This window comes from Prorops nasuta, unplaced genomic scaffold (genome assembly GCF_024137725.1).
Source record: "Prorops nasuta isolate Cenicafe-Biocafe unplaced genomic scaffold, Cenicafe_Pnas_1.2 PNAS00021, whole genome shotgun sequence".
NCBI lineage: Eukaryota > Metazoa > Arthropoda > Insecta > Hymenoptera > Bethylidae > Prorops > Prorops nasuta.
Window position 1 is genome coordinate 1832298 of NW_027116818.1, and position 18156 is coordinate 1850453.

Sequence of the window (18156 nt, forward strand, 5' to 3'; positions counted from 1 at the left end):
TTATACTTAATGATAATTAATTATTAAATTTGTAGGTAATATAGTATTGTGATATTATATTCATTATTAATTTAATTTTATTTCCTCGTCGCAGCTAATCATTAAATCGTTGTTATTGTTGTTCCTATCGATTATTATTAATATTTACTGTAAATTATTTATTCTCTCATGTTTAGTGATATTTCCATGAATTTATATACATATTTATAAGAGCATATAATTTATTGTGTTCTTTGAAGTTTTGTAAGGTTGATGATAGCAAATCTTGAATTAAATTATATTGCATCTATTTTCACTGATTTATCAGTCTTGTAAAACAAGAGTGGAAATAATTAAAACAGAATTTCAAAAATAATATTAAAAAATTTATTTGACTTCCATTTCAAATCTTTTAATGGCAATCACATTATATTCATTCATATGTCCCATTTAAAAATAATCACTGTTACAATACAAAATAGCTTGTGAGATTACTTAAAAATTCTTACATAAACCAAAATACTAGTCATTAATAGTTAAAAGAAAAAGTTACTTTTCATATTGTGGTTGAAAATCAGCTTGCTCTCTGTAAGTTTATAGATCCTGTATAATTTTTTCAAGCGCTGGATCTCCAGACTTTCTTGCTCTAATCATACTGATACAGGCTTGTTTAGAATCCCTAATTTCTGGAATCAATTGGTTATTGGCATCAATTATGCCCCACTCTTTGCATTTTTTCAGTTGAACATCTTTATCCACAATATCAGACTTATAGGAGTTCATAAGACACTGGTAAAGGTATGTTAAATTAATAGGCTTTTTACTAGTTTTAATTCTAGGATTAAGTGCATGAGCCTCAACTGACAGCATAAGTAACTGTGCCAGAGGTTTATCGTTTAAATCTTTGGGAATAATTGAGGCTATATTTGGAGTTAAAAATGCCCTTGGCCACTCAACACCAATCAGATCTTTTGAATCAACCCTTACTATCCCATGGCCCTTATAGCCCAGGTCTACAGTTACTACTGGAAAAGCTGATGCTATTCTAGGAATAGTAATTGTACGATTATCCACTGTTGTTCCTGGAGGCCTTCTTTTAGTGTCAATCGAGTATTTATTTATCATCATGTTCATGATGCTTCTCATACCATTGTCATTATAAAATCGCTTTCCTATTAAAAAGGCCTTGCAAATTATTTGAATATCGGATTCAAAACTCTCATTTGAAGTGTAAATGTTATTATCCTTCATAGAAATTGTTTTCAATTTGTTTGGATTCCTCACGATTTCTTCGGAGTGCCACTCCCACAACTTCTTCATTCTTAATACAAGTTTTCGGGGTTTAAATCCCTCATATTCAAATATAGAGGCAAATGACAACAAGAACTCCTCATCTATATTATTTGACAAATCATACATATCAGATATTAATTGTTGATATTCGTCCAACGACATCGATTTATAAGACAGACACCTTGTTTCTTCCGCGGAGATCGTAGGGTCAGTTATATTAAGTTCCTCCTTTCCTTTTTTTGCCATATTAACTGAGAACCAACTATTAGTTATTAAAATTTTTTAATAATGTCTCGTCCACTTCTTTTTGTAACCGAAAGAAAAGAATAAAACACCAAAAACTAGAATCTTCAATAAAATATTTAGCAATCTTAGTGCAATAAACGTTGGCTGAGTTGAATTTGACTTTGATTCGAACCAAGTTAAGGCAAACTGAGTCAGTGAAAGTAATGGAAACATTGAAAACCATGGGGCAGGGCGAGTGCGCAAATCGGGTCCAAATAGTAAACAGGACATAATCAAAATATTTTACAGTACATATGCTGTCAATGGTGTACGCATTTTGTTACGTTCAGCAGATATAGCAGTTCCGTAGCTACTACCAAATATACTCAATATGACTTGCCAGTTTAAAAAGACCATTTATATACAATGCATATTTCGATAATAGATAAAATGTTGCTAAATCTGCTGAAGCTAAATCTGCTGAATGAGACCTTAGTCGCCACTTGTAATGCGTGTGTATCTTCTTCTAGGCAGAGATAGATGCAGAGGCAACGATCTCAGATTTTGCACTTTAATAGCCAATGCACATTCACATATCCTACGTAGATTGTATCCGTAGCCCTAGTTGATCTAGCTGGTCTTAGGCAGCAATCTCAAATTTTGCATTTTAGTAGCAAATGAGTGAAATAGAAGAGGGCACATACAGGATACAGGCAGGCACTAATGACACACATCTATGTAGGATACGTGAATTTGAGCGTTGGCTGCTAAAATAAAAAATCTAAGATCACTGCTCCTACCAACCTGGTGCTCTAATCCAATTTCTTTGTAGAAAATAGAAGGTTGAGTTTATACATTTAGACCTCTAGACAAAACAATTCATATAATAAACAAATCGTACTTTCTTCTTACCAAATAATCATTTACCAATTTACCCTCAATTCTTTGAAACTTCTCAACATTTGAATTCAAATAATTTGATGTTTTAATATTTGAATTGCTACCAAGTATTATACTTATTACTTACCCTTGAAATTATCAAATATTTGTTTCGATAATATTTAATTTTAACCGTTTACTCTCTTTTGGATAAAACAGTATTAAGATTTTAAACTTTATCGATTTGCAGGCGGATTTTTTTATTCGAAGATGAAAATGATTAAGCCAAGTTTCAAAAATAAAATATAACATTTTATTCTTAACTTCCATTTCAAATACCAATTTATATATTAAAATTTGTTCGATGATCTATAAAAATAAAATATAACCCCGTAAATTTGCACGAGGCTTTTATTTAAAATGAATAAAGTAACAAAACAGTAAAGACGCTCGTGAACCAACAAGAGTTAAGTACATAAGCGTGTGACTTCCAAAGAATAGTCTTTGGAAATAAAGACCAGGTACCAAAAGTAAAATAATAAGCCTATATTCTGATGTAGACATTATCAACCAGCTGTTTTACTTTTTGCCAAAAGCATCAAACGTGAAGATACAACAGGAACTAGAAGAAGCTGGAATATGATCTATTTAGAAAAGTTTAATCAAGTAGGCCTTCTGTCTCCAGGAAACTGTGGGCTCACACCCAAAATTCCTATGAGATCTCCTCTTTGTGTTACATATACCAGACAATACATTCCTGGAGCACTGAGAGCTGTTTCACCAAAGAATATTCTGTCTTGGATTGAACTTTGCTCCTCCTGATCATTCAATGTTTTCCCTGTTTTATTTATTATAATTTTTTAATCATAAATAAGTTTGTAACCAATAAAAAGTTGAAGGTAGCTGTAAAAAAAAACTTACCCCTTTCTACATACTCATAGACTAAATATTCATCCAGGCTGGAAAATTCATGATGGAAAACCCCTATCCAATCACCACTTGCTGGTTTAAAGTCTCCAAGTAAAGTATACGACACAGAATTTTCCTCATCTAGATACCATGTAGTTAAAGGTTGGAATACCACGCCATGATCCTTCACATATGGCCTAATTTTTATTTTAAATTCACCAATAACAGGTTTGTGGTCAGATTGTATGTAGGAAGGAAAGCTTTTGTATCTTAGCTGTTCAGCTTTTAACTTAATATCATCATAAACGTCTTCATTAACTTTGTACAGAATTCTATCAGTCCAGGATGGTTTACGTTTAAGATCGTATTGCTGAGTACAGAACTCAAACTTATAAGTTGGTGCAAAGGTAACAGAGTTTTCTTGAAGCTCTGCAAAAGCTTCACCACTAGACATCACCAATTTCAATTGGTCCCTCAATAAAAGTTCATCTAACTTATTCTCATGTACAAGCTGATCTATTTCACTTGCTGATAAGTCATCACCATTCAATCGGAAGTTTAAGTCACCTATCCAAAATATATAATCATGGTAAAAAATACTAGAAGTTTCAGGAACACTGAATGAATGTGATTTTAAAATAGTATTGTAATCTGAAATTCTGTCAGCTAGCATATTCTCATGAGCAGTCAAATGAGTATTCATCACACATATATTTACTCCATATATATTAAATCTTATGCTAACTGCCCCTTTATTACCCTAAAATTAAAAAAAGAACACATTTTTTATTTTGTAATTTTTAATTTATTTCAATTAGATTGAATCTTACCCATAGCCCTCCAAACCCAGTTTTTGTATACTGAGCTTCTATTGATCTGAGATGAGTAATATGTTTCCTCAGACAAAACATATTCAGAACCAATCCTTGTAATCGCTGAGTACGTACTTTTACGTAATCATACTCTTTGAGGGCTTCTCTGAAAATATTTGGGCATTTAAGCGGCTTAACAGAATTAACTGATGTCTATCCCTATACCAGGAAATATTTTATGACATATGAAAAGCATCTTTGAACATAACCAAATTGCATTTCAGCATTTAATCTGAACATTTTACATACTTTTTAAATCTTCTGTATCATATCAGATAATCTATATTATTACCATTCTAGATAACTGACCTAAATGACTTTGTCCAAGGATCCTCAAAAAATATATCCATTATGATATTCTGAGGTTGAGCTTTAACCTCCTGAAGTCTAAATAAAATAAAGATAGAATATTATAATAAAATATTCAGTCAAAACTATTAGAATCAAAATAGAATTAAATTTTAACTTTACCCAATAAAATACATATCAGGTAAGGACTGGTTTGCATTATTGAGATCTAATAGCTGTCGAACATCCTGGCATGGCCCCTTAGTGGCAACATTCCAGGTAATGAAATAAATCCTAAAATAAAAAACAATATTAAAACACCAAAAATAATAAATGTATCATTGACAGAACTAAGTCCTAGCAAAAAAAATTAGGAGTGAAGAAAAAATAAAAGGAGTTACCTGAACAGATCCATTCTGTAAGGTGTTTCTTTTCACTTTGTGAAAGTTTCGAGTAAAATCGACTTAAACTTTGTGTAATCTGAAGACGCTTTTGGTCATTTTAAAACGTAGCGATGTCCGTGACGATGCAAAGTACCTGTTCTTTTGGATAAGGATAGGTTAGGTTTGAGCCAGTTGAGTCATACACTTAAACACAGCAAACGATCTATACGTGAGTTTCCACGTTTTGTTAAACGTCGTATAACACTTGTCAACCTATTCCTATACTGTCACGAGATAAACCAGAATTATCTCAGCGAAAAACTACTTCATGTTGCTCTTCGACGCCATCTTGACAGCTGTTTAGGAAAGACGGAGACGGAAGATGAGGCCAGTGAAAGGTACCAGTGACGTCATTAGACTCAATTAAACATTAGGAAATTACTGTAGTTTCCTCTCCTTGACCATTCCCTCCTTTTTCTAGCAATATCTATTTTAAGCTACCAATTACATAATTTCACATTCAAGATAAATTAAGAACGGTATCGAAAAATAATATGCTGTCATGAATTCTTTAATAACGAGACCATTTTAATAACTATAATTTACAATTACTTGGACATATATAACTTTTTATATATTTACTACATTAAAAACCGATTGTAATTTTCTTGGTAGGACATGAAGTATGTTCACGGAATTCCTTGATTAACAATACTATATTCCATAAATTGATCATACAATCATTCGTATAAAAGCGCGATTACTTTTTAATGAAAATTCATGTATATCTATAAAAAGAATAAAGCAATAGTAAATTATTTACAAGGGATTTATGTAGTTTCTAAGAACTTAAAATTAGTTTTTGTACAGTAGAATTTAACTGATCCTGGTCACAAGGAAGCTTTTGCAATTATTTGTTGAAAAAAAAGTTGCTTGAAGTTCGTTGAACTCCTCAGTCAGTACATTAATCCAGGATGAGCTGCTCTTTGAAAGAAAACGTTGGGATTTGCCGATAGCGTTGTGTACAAATTCCCAGTGTCCTCTGGTCTAAGATACATACCAGGTGGCAATACGAAAGTTTCCATTGGACCATGGATATCTAAAAAAAAAAATACAAAATTTGAGGTTAATTTCAGATGATAATAAAAGGTAAATATGTTTTTAATCGTTATTGAGAATGTTTTAAGAAGCGAATGCAATGGAATATTTCACTGTACATGGCGAGTGAACTTGGGGATACTTAGATGAAATCAAGGTTACCGTAATACGGAAATGAGGCTTTCCCCGGGCATAAACAAGGGGAGAATCACGAGTATAAAATAGTATCGTGACATTAAATGGAGAACTACTTAAGAAGAATCATTACAAAGAACTTTCTCTTCTTCACCCCCCCCCCCCCCCCATATTACTAGTTTTGTTTATATCGCTTCTTCTCGTAAGGACAAATAGGTAATCCTCGCAACAGCTGCGTACCCTACTTTTCTCAGATCTCTCATTGTCTACATTGAGAAGAAAAACCAACTCGTCCCTATAGATTACTTTATCACTGATAATACGTTGAAGTTATTCGAAGGCCACTTCGTTTCATTAAAGGAGGAGCCGAGAAGCGTTAATAAGAGGCTCATTCCCCTTTACAAAACCGGTCGCCCAGTGGTATAAAATTTTATTAGCCAAGGATCTCAACGCCAATACCGTTATATTCTTACTGTTAATACTATATTTATAGCGGTTTCCCTTCTTCTCCCTACATTTTCCCTTCTTATCCTTGCATCGCTGTATTCTCATTCTTATCGATTAGAACAGTTTTTTATTCCCGTTTAACAGAGCTCTCTGGTTTTAAATTAAGCGATTGGGTGAGTAACTTCGAAAAAGCATCTCGAATGTGCAATTAGTATGCGTGTGCAGCTAATGTGACGGCCAGGAAAGAAAGGAAGAGAGAGAGGCATATAAAAATGGTAGGCTAGTGACCTTTGGCTCGTAATTTCCAGTGTAATCCACAATCTGCCTGGAATAATGGACATTACGGTAAAGAAAGCCATTCCAGGGTGAAGTTGCCTGTTTAAAACACGTGTTATTTTCTTCTCGCTTTTTTATATATATGCACGTGGCTTCTCACTTAATTCGACACTCAACCGAGTAAAATACGTAAACAATTTTCAAGGCACGATTGTAAATCACATAGTTCGAATTTATTACCACAAAGAGAAATAAAATATAAGAAAACATATGCTTGTCTTATTTCAACTTGTTTTATCAATACAATGATGCAGCTGAAGAGAGTCAAGATTTTCCCTTCTCCAAGGTCGTTTCAATCAAACTCTTTACCCGAGGTTTAACTTGTTAAACTTAAGTTAACAAATAGTTTCGGTTACAGGTACTATACCATTTAACTCACGCTAGCTTAACTACGTTTGGTTGAAAACTGGAAAACTAGCTTTGCTGTCGACCTCTGGATAAAGAAATTACATGTTGTGTATCATGCAGATTAATATTCTAATCGTTCATAATTAGAAAGTAAAAATATTACTGCTCCCTTGTTGCAACTAGACGTCAGATTAACGTGTTTTGGAATCTGTACATGAGTGAAAGTCCTCAAATAAATGAATTTAGCATCGAAACTAACAGTGAGAGTGAACTTGAACCTGTTTTCACATGGCTGCTTTGGAATTCTTCAAATTTCGTATTGTGCCAGAGTATAACGTTGATTTTCATCGTGCCTTTTGAGCACTATAATAGGCACTTACCATCGGAATACATTGGACTTCCACCATGTCTGCAAGCATTACATCCAGGAATTCCAGATGAGACGAGAGCCACGCGATCTGAAAACATTTATCATCGTTAGTATGGTCGATAAACTTGACTGAATTAATCAATGTTAATTTTACTATTGTTACTTAAGTATGAGAGTGTTAGTCATTATTTCTTCGACGATAATTAAGTAGACAAAGTGGCAATCTGTCTCGTTTAAACGATACTGTTGCAAGAAATGGCCTTGACGAGCCAGCCGTAACCATATAATAGCGCCTGCGTGTATTATTGGTCGGAGAAATTCAGTAGAAAAAACGGAGAAATCAATCTGAATATTTTTCCTGATATCTTTAATAGCTAGCTTTTTCCCAGTGGCTTCAATTGCTTAAAAGTAAAAAAAGCAAGAATAGTTATTAACAGTTTACCAGTACTGTGATAGTGGAGTTTCCTTTTCAAGGATGCCTCCGTAGGTTTAAAGTGGAAGAAAGATGGCGAATATCCGCTGGCAGGAAGTGAGCTGAGAGTATCATCGCGATCTGCCACATCGTGACCGGAAGTCTCGCGGCCCAAGGCTGCCAATTGTCTGCCTTTGGGTAGAAACATTGTTAAGAAAACAAAAATGGACGTGGCTAGGAGTCCATAAGCCAACCAGGCTTCTCTATCGTTTTGCGCAGCTAATGAACCTATTCCACTGGATACCCAAATTACGAGGGAAACTCCCACTGCCAGCCCTATAAAAATCGACTCCCTGTTGTTGTCACGAACGCCTCTCGCTCGTACTGCCAAAAACCCCACTGCTAACAGCAACACCCCTGGATACCTATCGACAATTCACCAGTAAGAATACAAAATTTTAACAACTACATACTACCGTATTAAAAATAGAAAGCGTAAATGACATTTATGATATTTTGAAATAATTAAACATTTACAAATTAAAATACATGTTCATAAAGGATTTAATACAAATTTTAATGTGATATAGATTATTGAAAACAACTAGATTCAACGTCGGAATTTAACGAGTACGTAGTTGGAATAAAGATGAAAATATGAGTGTAAAAAGTTGAAAATATAAAAAATTGCAGACAAGGCTTCTGATCTTAACACAGCACAGTGTGATTGTAGAAACTGTAATTACCCCAATGATGCCATAATCTGACCCAGAGAGACTTTGCATTCTGGGGAGTTTGGTATTAGGTTTTGGCTTGTTATAACAGCAGGTGGTTCCCCGTAAAACCATTGTCCAACAATGACTACTTGGACCAGTACAGCGAATACCAAAACAAGTGCCTGGGAAAATAAGTAATTGGTGTATTTTGAGAATAAAAGAGTTTGATGATACTGGTGTGATAATTTACCTGATAAGGGGCGGGAAGATAAACTCCACTGTTGAGGGAAAGTAGGAAGACGCACTTAACTAGAAGAGCCGCGTAAACCAGAGCAGCTGGGAGACCGACCAACCTGAAGGCCGCGCAGGAAAGTAGATTCTGACTGAGAGATGCAGCGGCTGATAAACCTGCCAGCAAAAACAATCCTAACAACAATGCCTGGCCTAGGAATAAATGTCTCCTATTCGGTGCCGCTGCTCTTGCCTGTGGAGAAGCATAAGAGTAAATAAAAAAAAAACCGATAGTGTATGGAGAAGATGAGGTATAACTGAATGAAGAAAGGTTTCGAAATGCAATTAAATTAGAGGTCAGAAAGCGCAAACAAAGTTTCCTTAATGTTAGAATAGGTGGAGGAGGGTCACTAATAGGGTTTCCTCTTTTGCGAGGGTCGACAAGCTCCAATAATCAAATTGAGAATTTAGCTGGACTCGGGTCTAGTTTGCATGCGAGTTTCACCGTGTCGTTCCACGTCACACCCCATCGAGTAAGGAGTCTCGCGAGAAAGGCCAATTATATACGTTTTACGCCTCTCAACAGTCTCAACCCCGAGGCTCCCCTCCTCCCTTTTCATCACTCGAGCAGAAACCACTGGAGAGCTCATTCCTACCCGATTGTTCGGTTTATTAATTTTTTTCTCCTTTTTTTCTGTCCCTAATCTCAGTGAAACGACCTATACATTTTCTAAATTATATTCAACGTCCTCGTAACTAAACAATGATTTCTAACTGTGCAACGCTTATCATATTCATAAAAGTTGATTGTATTAATTAAGCGTACATGAAACACGCGTTAATTTCACCAATTAGAATAACGAATTTGCATGATAATGTTCAATTGTAGTTGATTTATAACAGAGAAATGATTATACTGTGAAATCAGCTTAAATTTATCGATAAAGAAATCGCAGAATTCGCAGAAATTTGATGGCTCGAGTCTAAGGGAATTGGTAAAATGGCGAAGGGCATTTAGCAAAATGGCGGGGAGACCATTCTTTGTGTGTCATAAAAGTCGTGGAAGAACTGTTGCCGTAATAGTCACGGTATTGGCTTGAAACGTAAATCATAAGTCCATTAAAGAGAGAGAAAAATCTCCAAGTAATTTTAAGCCAGCCACTTAGGCGGATTAGGCGAAACGTTATGGAAAACTTATGGTGTAGGCAAATTAGATGTCGAATAAATAGTCAAACAACTCAACTGCCTACTCTCTATATAATAAATAAACTAACTTAAAAATATCCTACACGACCAATACTCGGCAAGAATTCCTTTTCAAGACCAGTCATCTGAACCGGAAGTCATGTATAGATGAGACACTATACAATTCTAATTTTTTTACAAAACATCAAAAGTTTCCAAAGCTTTAGCAGTTCTACTATATCACTGATGGTAATGGCCCGAGACTTTTGGTAATAGATATACTATACTGTACTCGTTTATTCGCGTAAAGGAGGGTAATCTCTTTTAGTATATTATTTTTTGTCGAATAACTATAGTTTTTTGATTATGTAGTACTTTAATATCGAAAAGCTCCAAGATTCTAATTTAAAAACTAAGCTTTTCTGCATGAATAGCGATTACTATATAAGTGTGCCTATACCTTGAGCAATACAAAAATCTCAAAAGCAGCCATTAAAAGCATTGCAGCTGCACTGAGGGCTGCCAGAGGTAGAGCCCAAGGTCGTTGTCTAAGAAGAGATCTGGTCCTAAAGCCCTCGACATCCTTAGGAGTATCTTGGATCTTCTTCGGAGGTGCGCGTAGAATCGAGACGGTTCGATTCGGCACCGGGGCGTTGACAACGCTGGCAACGCTTGCCAGATTTCGCTCGGCGCCTCCTGGCACTAAGAAAAACTCTGTTGACAACTCAAAGTCCTGCGTCTTTCCGTACCTCGACAGCCGTGACCTCAGAGCCATCTCCAAGGAATGGGCCTCCGATGATAAGTCCAATTTCTTTCCAAATTTGGTTGTTGGTCGAACCTCGAAATCCGACTCCAATGCCAAGGTCGAAAGGTCTCCAGGCACTGCAGTCGAATTCAAGGTTACTACAGGATTTTTCCTCAAAGTTGAGCGTTCCTTTGCTTTCATAAACGTTCCTCGCCCTCTTTGTCTCTCCGAGGGAGGCTTTGACACCACTTCCGGTGACCTTGAAGAGATTTCCATTCCCTCAACGTCATAGGATCGGAACGGCCTTGGTAACGAATCAATTTCAACATTGGACGATCGTCGATTTTCACGAGGTTGCTCGAGTTCCGGAATGGTCGAGGTGTAGTTGAAGAGTAGCTGAAATCCTGGAGTCGTTAGAGTCGATGCTGAGATCGTCGGACCTAGCCACGTGGCTGCAGCACACGACAGGATAATCGGGCTCAGCCGCATCTTTCCCACTCTGTATCACCTGAAGAGCTTCTCTACAGCACCTCCCATTCTTTCTTGGTGGTCCTCAAATTTCCTTCAGCACCACCTAAGCCAATCACGATTTATTGTTAAAATTAACAAAAAAATAACACAGATCATTGATAATATTTCACAAATTACGCAACGAGAAAATTAACACCATCATTTCTGTTCTCATAATTTTATAAGCATCACCAGATCGCTCTAACGATTCTGCAACGAAGAGGGTCAGCCGTTAAGTAGACTGTGGCGCGATACGATTTGATGGAAGAAAAAGAAACCAAACGAGAGCACGAATAGCACCATTGGCAGAAACTCGACTATTCAACGCATCGCCCAGGCAAATAAACAAACTCGGTGGGCGCAACGCCTTTTCTCAGAAGCGCGCTAGTCCTCTTCAAACTGTGTATACATTTCAGCACAGTCTGCTCTCGCGTGTTTTCTTCTTCACCGATTTGTAGAAGGAATAAAAGAATTACCTTGCTCAAAAAAGATTTCGTTCGTGACACATTTTAGTAAAATCGAGATTCAATATGTTTGTTTTCTTTATTTGTTTTCGGGGATAGACACGTAGGGATATTATTTGCACCGGTGTGCATGGAGCTAAAGTTTCAATCGAGAGATAAACTCGTCGAAACGCACGTTGAGACAGTCGCGCACTTACTGAACCGATCCGATTCCGAGCCGGCCGAGGAATCCTCGCCTCGCTGAAGGCTGGCCAAGCTTACAATCTCGTGCCCGTTACAGGTTACGTTACGTTACGTTATCTTAAAGAAGAAACTCAGTAGTAGATGACAGACCGCCCAAAATCTCTCTCCTCCGTCTTATTCGTTTCTTCCACTAGTGACAATGTTTTCTTGCATTTCCCTCTGTTTCATAATTTCCTTCTCGAAATTATTGCTTTTACCTCTCTTCTTCAAGCTCCTCTTTTCTTCTTCTCCCCACTAAACTCACTTTTTCCCCTTCCATCAAACTACTCCCCACCACCTCCTTTCCCTCTCGATAGACCCAGCATTCCGAAGGACCGATCGACATTTTTGAAGAGCCCAAGGGTTCTAAAACATAAGAGGACAAAAGTAAGAGATACAACTAAATTCTATAAATATTAAGAAATGATAGAAGAGTATCTGGGGTAAGTAAGGTTTACGAGAAGCCTTGAGGGAGGATGAAGAGAAATAAATGGAAAAATGTGGCGAAGCTAAGACTTAAGGACCGGCTCGAGCGCCTTATTTACATATCCGCCGTGGAGGAACTTGGAAAAAGTCCCAACAATGGCCCCTCAGCCACGAGGAGCTTGGGAGGGGGAAGAAAAACGCTTGGAGCCGGAATCGGACTGCGTGGGCGTTCGCACACGCGTCACAGATCATTGCTCGTGGCTGCCTTAGCCTCTCGAGGCTATTTCGCCATTTGCCCAATGCAATTCTTCCTTTTCTTGGCCCCAGTCTCGCGCATCTCGGCCAACGAACCCTCCTGACCAATGCGGATAATTCTTTCCCAATTTCTCCAGTCTCTCCTCTCTCAGTTCACAAATTAAACATTTCTCTCGGACAATCCTTCTTGTATTCAACTGGAATGCATTGTATCGAATCGAATTCAGCACAGTAGGGTTTGGACATTACAGGATGATGTATCTGGAATGGAACGTTGTAACATGAGTTGGTCAAATTTTTTAGATTACACGCTCGACCACGCCCGGTCACTTTCTCCGTCAAAGTCAAAGCTATATTCGCATTACAACCTTATAACCTATGACTTTTCATAACACAGTGCACCCCTCTAATAAAATATTATACCCGAAATCTTGAGTCCTCTGTCGTTTTCACCGAAAAACATGAGTTACTAGAGCTACTGTAGGTTCACGAATATTTCTCTTCAAAGTTCAAGTTAGTCGGAGTAAAACGAGTTCCGGTCCACGAAACTTTTAAGACGCCCGAGAGAGTTCGGTGGCAACCGGTTTCGATGAACTAAAGCTAAATAAAGTCAAGTATCCACTGACAACCAGAAAAAAGTACAAAAAGGATCAGTGCTTTTTTTCTCTATTTACATTCTGGTTATATTCCAGTCAGTGAGGAGATAGCAATTACGAAGGTTGAAAAATGTGCGATGGGAAAACTACCTAAATGCATTATCAAATTTTCGAGGTTTGTACTTTCAACTGAAAATTCAAGATGACAATGGAAGACGAATCGAAACATGTCCGCACCTCAGTACCACGTGTTTCTTCTTCGAAACTCTACTCTCATCCTAACCACAACCGCAAATCGTCCTTCATGTTTCTTCCCTTTGTTTTGGGCCCAGAGCAAATAACCGCAACTAAATACGCGAACACTTGTCTCTCGAATCACGAAAAATTCTTTCTTCAAAGTTATCTTCGATATATGATCATTTCTAACGGCTAATAATCAACCCGTTACTACTACCTCCCTTGCGGCACTAATTAACGATGTGTCAGTAATTTTTTTTTACATGTAAATAACGTAAATCGACCTATGCAGCATACTATTAAACGCGCAAGCTTTCCCACGATTTTATCTAGAGGACTTTTAACATGACGAAGTGTCGACAATTGTACATATTTGTCAGTTTCGCGATTTTCGAACTACCACTGTATGTTAAAGGTCGTAAAAGCTTACCAAACAAGTAACCAACACTTTTTCAAAATCAATTTGCTTCATAAAGTTCCATTCCTATCAGCAATTCATTCTTTCTCATTATTAATCAACAGTTGACAGCCATTACTTACTTCTATGGTTTCTTTTACTTGCAGTGCCAATTTTTTGAGGTTATAGTGATTCTTGCAATGTTCTTCCTTCAACCATTTTATATTAATTTACATCATTAATCGTTCAGCGCCGTTGCACAGGGATTTATGCGTTCCAAAAGCCCCCTGATGTCTTTCAGCTCTATTTTCATTCTTCGTGTGGACCGCGCGAACGTGAACGGTGTGGAGAAGCCCCCCGAAGTTCGGCGTAAAACGCGTTTGCGCTTCTTGAGTAACTTCAGGCTTTGGAGTGGAGGGGGAGGAATGGGGAATATTTATTGGAGCTCGCCGGGCTCGTCGATGAATTATGAGCACTGAACAGTCAAGTTTTTCTCATTGCCTTCGCTCGGCTAAGCAATAAGAAAAGTGTTTCTTTTTTTTTTCAGGAAATCGCGAAATTACCCTACCTGAAAACAAGATATAAATTTTGCCAAAAAAAAGTGTTTGTTAACTTTCTAGATTGTTATCCACAGACCGTGTGATATTATATTTCCGGACCAAAATTTTCTTAAATATAGAATACGTTCCCAAGAATTGTATTCCCGTTCCACCTTCTCTTTTTCTTTTTCTCCACGGTAAATTCTTATTTTCTCCACCTGGAGAACTTTTATTGTTTTTCTAGAAATTATGCTAGGTTTCTCGACTTACAATATCTGCCTTGACAATTTACGATAAAAAAACACTATAATATAAATCTAAAAAATAATATCTTTTAAGTATAATGGAACTTAATCAATTTACAGCGGTGAACTTGAATCTTTACTGGATTTAAAAACCTGTTCTATAACATTCTTGAGGTTCTCGTGACGTAATTTGATTAAGTACCACACATCAAGGAGTCGGCAAACAAAAACGAGTTTCCCCAGTTTTCTGCTTTGGAGAAACAGGATTACTCTCAGTTACAATCATGGAACAGCTGAGTGAACGTGATAGAGCTGTGCTAAATATGATTTTCGATCCCTTGGAACCTCTGGGATTAAGCAGTTTTTCCAGCGAGATTGAGCAAGAACCTAGTATGTTAAAAAAAAGATTACATTATCGGGGTCTTAGAAATTAGTAACCAACTAAACTATTATTAAATAGAGGATGAAAATACCGACAATTTGGAACCAGAAGTTTTGGAGCTTTTGAAAAAAGCCATAGCCAGTGCTGAAGCAAAGAATTTGGAAGAATCTGTTGAACTTTTTGAAAAAGCCCATAAAAAGGCGCCAAACTCTCCCTCCATTTTAAACGACCGGGCGCAAGCGTTCCGATTGTTCGGTAAAAACGAAGGTATTCTTTTAACTGTTCCTTCTCCTTCCGTTAATTTTACAAACTATGTATTTATTACCATTACTAATACTATACATGTATTTATCCCACAATCACACATCAAAATATTGAATATTTTTAGAAGCTTTAGAGGATTTAAACATGGCTGTGAAGTTGAGTGAAGGCAAAGGTAAAGCAGGAATCCAAGCACTTTGTCAAAGAGGCCTGCTTTATCTCAACATGAATCAAGAAGAAAAAGCCAAGGACGACTTTAAATTGGCGGCAAAAGGAGGCTCGACCTTTGCTCGATCCCAACTTGTCTCTCTCAATCCTTACGCTGCCATGTGTAATGCCATGTTGAAAGAAATAACCTTAAAATCCAATAGCAGTTAATCCAATTTCCATAAATTTCTGATTTGATTAGCTCTTATCTTATTCAGAATGACATTTTATTTTTAACAAAGAAATTAATTTCACTTAACTCCATCTTCAGGGAATTTTTCTTCATAAACAATGTAAAGCAAAAGTCGATAATATAAATATCTGTTACATCGATTAAAGGTACAACATAAATTTTGGCTATTGTGGTAATGAAGATTGCCAAAAAATTGAAAAAGTAATTTAAAATATATGGGTAGAGACTAGTAGAGAGAAAAATATGATATAGCTTATGTAAATTATTTTTTACTCTTATTAAAGTAAATGTTACGGTTATTAATTAATTTACTAGATTAATTACAAAAAACATGTATGTATAATGATAAGTGACCGAAAAATCTGAAAAACGATCACAAATATCACGAAACCGTAGGACATCGTACGTGTTCAATAAAAATTCTCGTGGATGCACGTATTGCCACATATATGTTTAATTTTAAAAATGTATGAGAGGATTCTGCTTTTAAAATAATGGATGGATATTTAATTGACATATGTTTAACACCTTGAACTTCAATAAAATATTGTTCAGCTCTTTTTAACTTACATTTTATGAAGAAGATATTTATATATTCTTTGTTACATATTTAGATAATTTCGGATAGGTAAGTGTACTTTGGTCAAAAGCAGAGACGTTTCAATTGCAACTTTTAAAAAAATGTTTTTCATGCGTTTAGTAACTTAGTACAGAAGTTTTCGATGTGCTTAGGAACGCTGTGATAGAATTTAATTTAGGGATATGGTGGAAGGAATATTAGAATTTAGAATTACTATACAAGTGCAGTATAATTTCAAATGGCAAAGTTGGCAAAACTACCATCATGCCATGCGGTATACCAGCGGCACTACCGGACGAATCGTAAACTTAAAAGTTTTGGTGAATAGGATGATCAATTTTCATATTTTATTTAAAAAAAAAGAAAAAAATAACTGCGTTTTCTTATTTAATTACCAAAAATCGACATGTCAATTAATGTTTATCATCGTATCATCCGACCGACCATACTTGACTTTGTACACTAGCGCCCTCAGCGTGGTGATATTTTCATTACTAATACTCACATACACTTAAATGTACAATTGTATTTATTTTTTTTATCAGACTAAAGTTATATTTAGACTGTTAATTGCCAAATTAGAAATTTTAATACATAAGTGCTACTGCAATATATCAACATTACTTCTTCTACTTCTCATCCAAAGGTTTCATTTGACCAGTAGCTATCATATGATCTTCAACAGTGCGATCATGAGGCCAGAATGTAGGTTTATCTGGATTCCAAGCTATATCTGGATGAGCTAATGCAAAATCTTCCATTGTCATTTCAGTGTATGGCAATAAAGCATTAATCTTCTCAATTTCTTGTCGTAGTGATGCAATTACTTCATCTGCTTCTTTCTTGAATTGTTCTACAGCTGTTTTCTGGAAAATTGATTTATTTGTTATTAAATACCTTAAGTCAACAAAAAAAAATTATTTGCTTATATTAATAAGCTTATAGGTCTTCTTACTGTTTCTTTTTCTTGACTATCGATTAAAGAAGAATATTTGTCAGCCGGGTATGGGATAGATAAACTTTCATATTCTTTTTTAAATTTATCTACAAAACCAGGAGCTGTAATTGTCTTAGAATAGAATGACCAATCAATTTTTGGTGAACTCTCTGGATAAGATTGCATCCTGTGTAAAACAGATTACGAAAAAGAATATTACATTGCTGTAAAAACACAAACAATTCTTAAACTTTCCAAGTGAAAATTATTAAAATTTGTCCTGTAACACATATTCGATTAATAATGTAACAAAATAAAAATACTTGTAATTATTTTTTAATTGTGATTATAAGATTTATACTTTATAGAATTATATTATTATGTAATAAGAATTGCTATGATAACCAAAAAATTTACTTACTGTCTGAGGTAAGTATCTGATTTTGCTTTGAAGTTAGCAAAAATAGTTCTTTCCTCGGGAACAATTTTTTCGGCCACTGCCGACCAATTAATTGCTTTAATTGCTTGACGGGACATTTTTACCTAATTGTTGCTAATAAAATTCTTTCAACAAATACTTGTTCTGAAGTATTAATTTTCTCTATAGTATACTTTGGCCGCAGCAACCAATAACCATACACCAGTCACACGTTACACCACACCAGGCAGGCAGGCGCAGGCGGGCAGTGCGGGCACTGGCAATACTACTGCCATTAGGTCACCAGCATGTGTGTTCTACTAATGTGACTGGAGTTACTGACCAGTGACCATCATTATTAAAGAACACACCAAAACACTTTGTTCATGGTTTTTTTTTTTTGGTTAAAGGTACTTGTAAAAAATACAAAAGTGAA

At 36.0% G+C, this 18156-nt stretch overlaps 5 protein-coding genes across 9 annotated transcripts; 1 reads left to right on the forward strand and 4 right to left on the reverse strand.

The window, feature by feature from the left end:
* Positions 1 to 385: 385 nt before the first annotated feature.
* On the reverse strand, positions 386 to 2290 carry LOC136780967 (uncharacterized). Its single transcript, XM_066739587.1, has 2 exons — positions 1454 to 2290; positions 386 to 1373 (listed from the first exon to the last, which is right to left on the reverse strand). Exon 2 carries the CDS (start codon positions 1297 to 1299, stop codon positions 574 to 576), a length of 726 nt encoding a protein of 241 aa, XP_066595684.1. The 5' UTR covers positions 1300 to 1373; positions 1454 to 2290; the 3' UTR covers positions 386 to 573.
* Positions 2291 to 2673: 383 nt separating this feature from the next.
* Positions 2674 to 5196, reverse strand: LOC136780917 (inositol polyphosphate 5-phosphatase K-like). Its single transcript, XM_066739512.1, has 6 exons — positions 4847 to 5196; positions 4629 to 4739; positions 4467 to 4544; positions 4116 to 4263; positions 3298 to 4045; positions 2674 to 3214 (listed from the first exon to the last, which is right to left on the reverse strand). The coding sequence occupies exons 1-6, from the start codon at positions 4858 to 4860 to the stop codon at positions 3039 to 3041; spliced, it is 1275 nt and encodes a 424-aa protein (XP_066595609.1). The 5' UTR covers positions 4861 to 5196; the 3' UTR covers positions 2674 to 3038.
* Positions 5197 to 5414: 218 nt separating this feature from the next.
* Positions 5415 to 14312, reverse strand: LOC136780908 (uncharacterized). 5 transcript variants are annotated; one of them, XR_010823846.1, is made up of 10 exons: positions 14102 to 14312; positions 12825 to 12989; positions 11838 to 12413; positions 10567 to 11425; positions 8941 to 9174; positions 8721 to 8872; positions 8005 to 8399; positions 7573 to 7650; positions 5697 to 5927; positions 5415 to 5616 (listed from the first exon to the last, which is right to left on the reverse strand). XR_010823846.1 is itself a non-coding variant. In XM_066739498.1 (10 exons), exons 5-10 carry the CDS (start codon positions 11338 to 11340, stop codon positions 5785 to 5787), a joined length of 1776 nt encoding a protein of 591 aa, XP_066595595.1. In that variant the 5' UTR covers positions 11341 to 11425; positions 11505 to 11571; positions 11838 to 12413; positions 12825 to 12989; positions 14102 to 14312; the 3' UTR covers positions 5415 to 5784. The 5 variants fall into 5 exon arrangements, 4 of the variants coding, with proteins under 4 accessions (XP_066595595.1, XP_066595597.1, XP_066595596.1 ...); XM_066739498.1 differs by adding an exon at positions 11505 to 11571 and having other exon boundaries at positions 5415 to 5927; XM_066739500.1 differs by having other exon boundaries at positions 5415 to 5927; positions 12266 to 12413.
* A 584-nt stretch (positions 14313 to 14896) lies between these two features.
* LOC136781046 (tetratricopeptide repeat protein 36) lies at positions 14897 to 16354 on the forward strand. The gene is made up of 3 exons (XM_066739717.1): positions 14897 to 15132; positions 15203 to 15391; positions 15513 to 16354. Exons 1-3 carry the CDS (start codon positions 15027 to 15029, stop codon positions 15761 to 15763), a joined length of 546 nt encoding a protein of 181 aa, XP_066595814.1. The 5' UTR covers positions 14897 to 15026; the 3' UTR covers positions 15764 to 16354.
* Positions 16355 to 16876: 522 nt separating this feature from the next.
* Positions 16877 to 17990, reverse strand: LOC136781047 (ATP synthase subunit d, mitochondrial-like). The gene is made up of 3 exons (XM_066739718.1): positions 17724 to 17990; positions 17321 to 17489; positions 16877 to 17231 (listed from the first exon to the last, which is right to left on the reverse strand). Exons 1-3 carry the CDS (start codon positions 17837 to 17839, stop codon positions 16995 to 16997), a joined length of 522 nt encoding a protein of 173 aa, XP_066595815.1. The 5' UTR covers positions 17840 to 17990; the 3' UTR covers positions 16877 to 16994.
* Between the last annotated feature and the right edge of the window lie 166 nt (positions 17991 to 18156).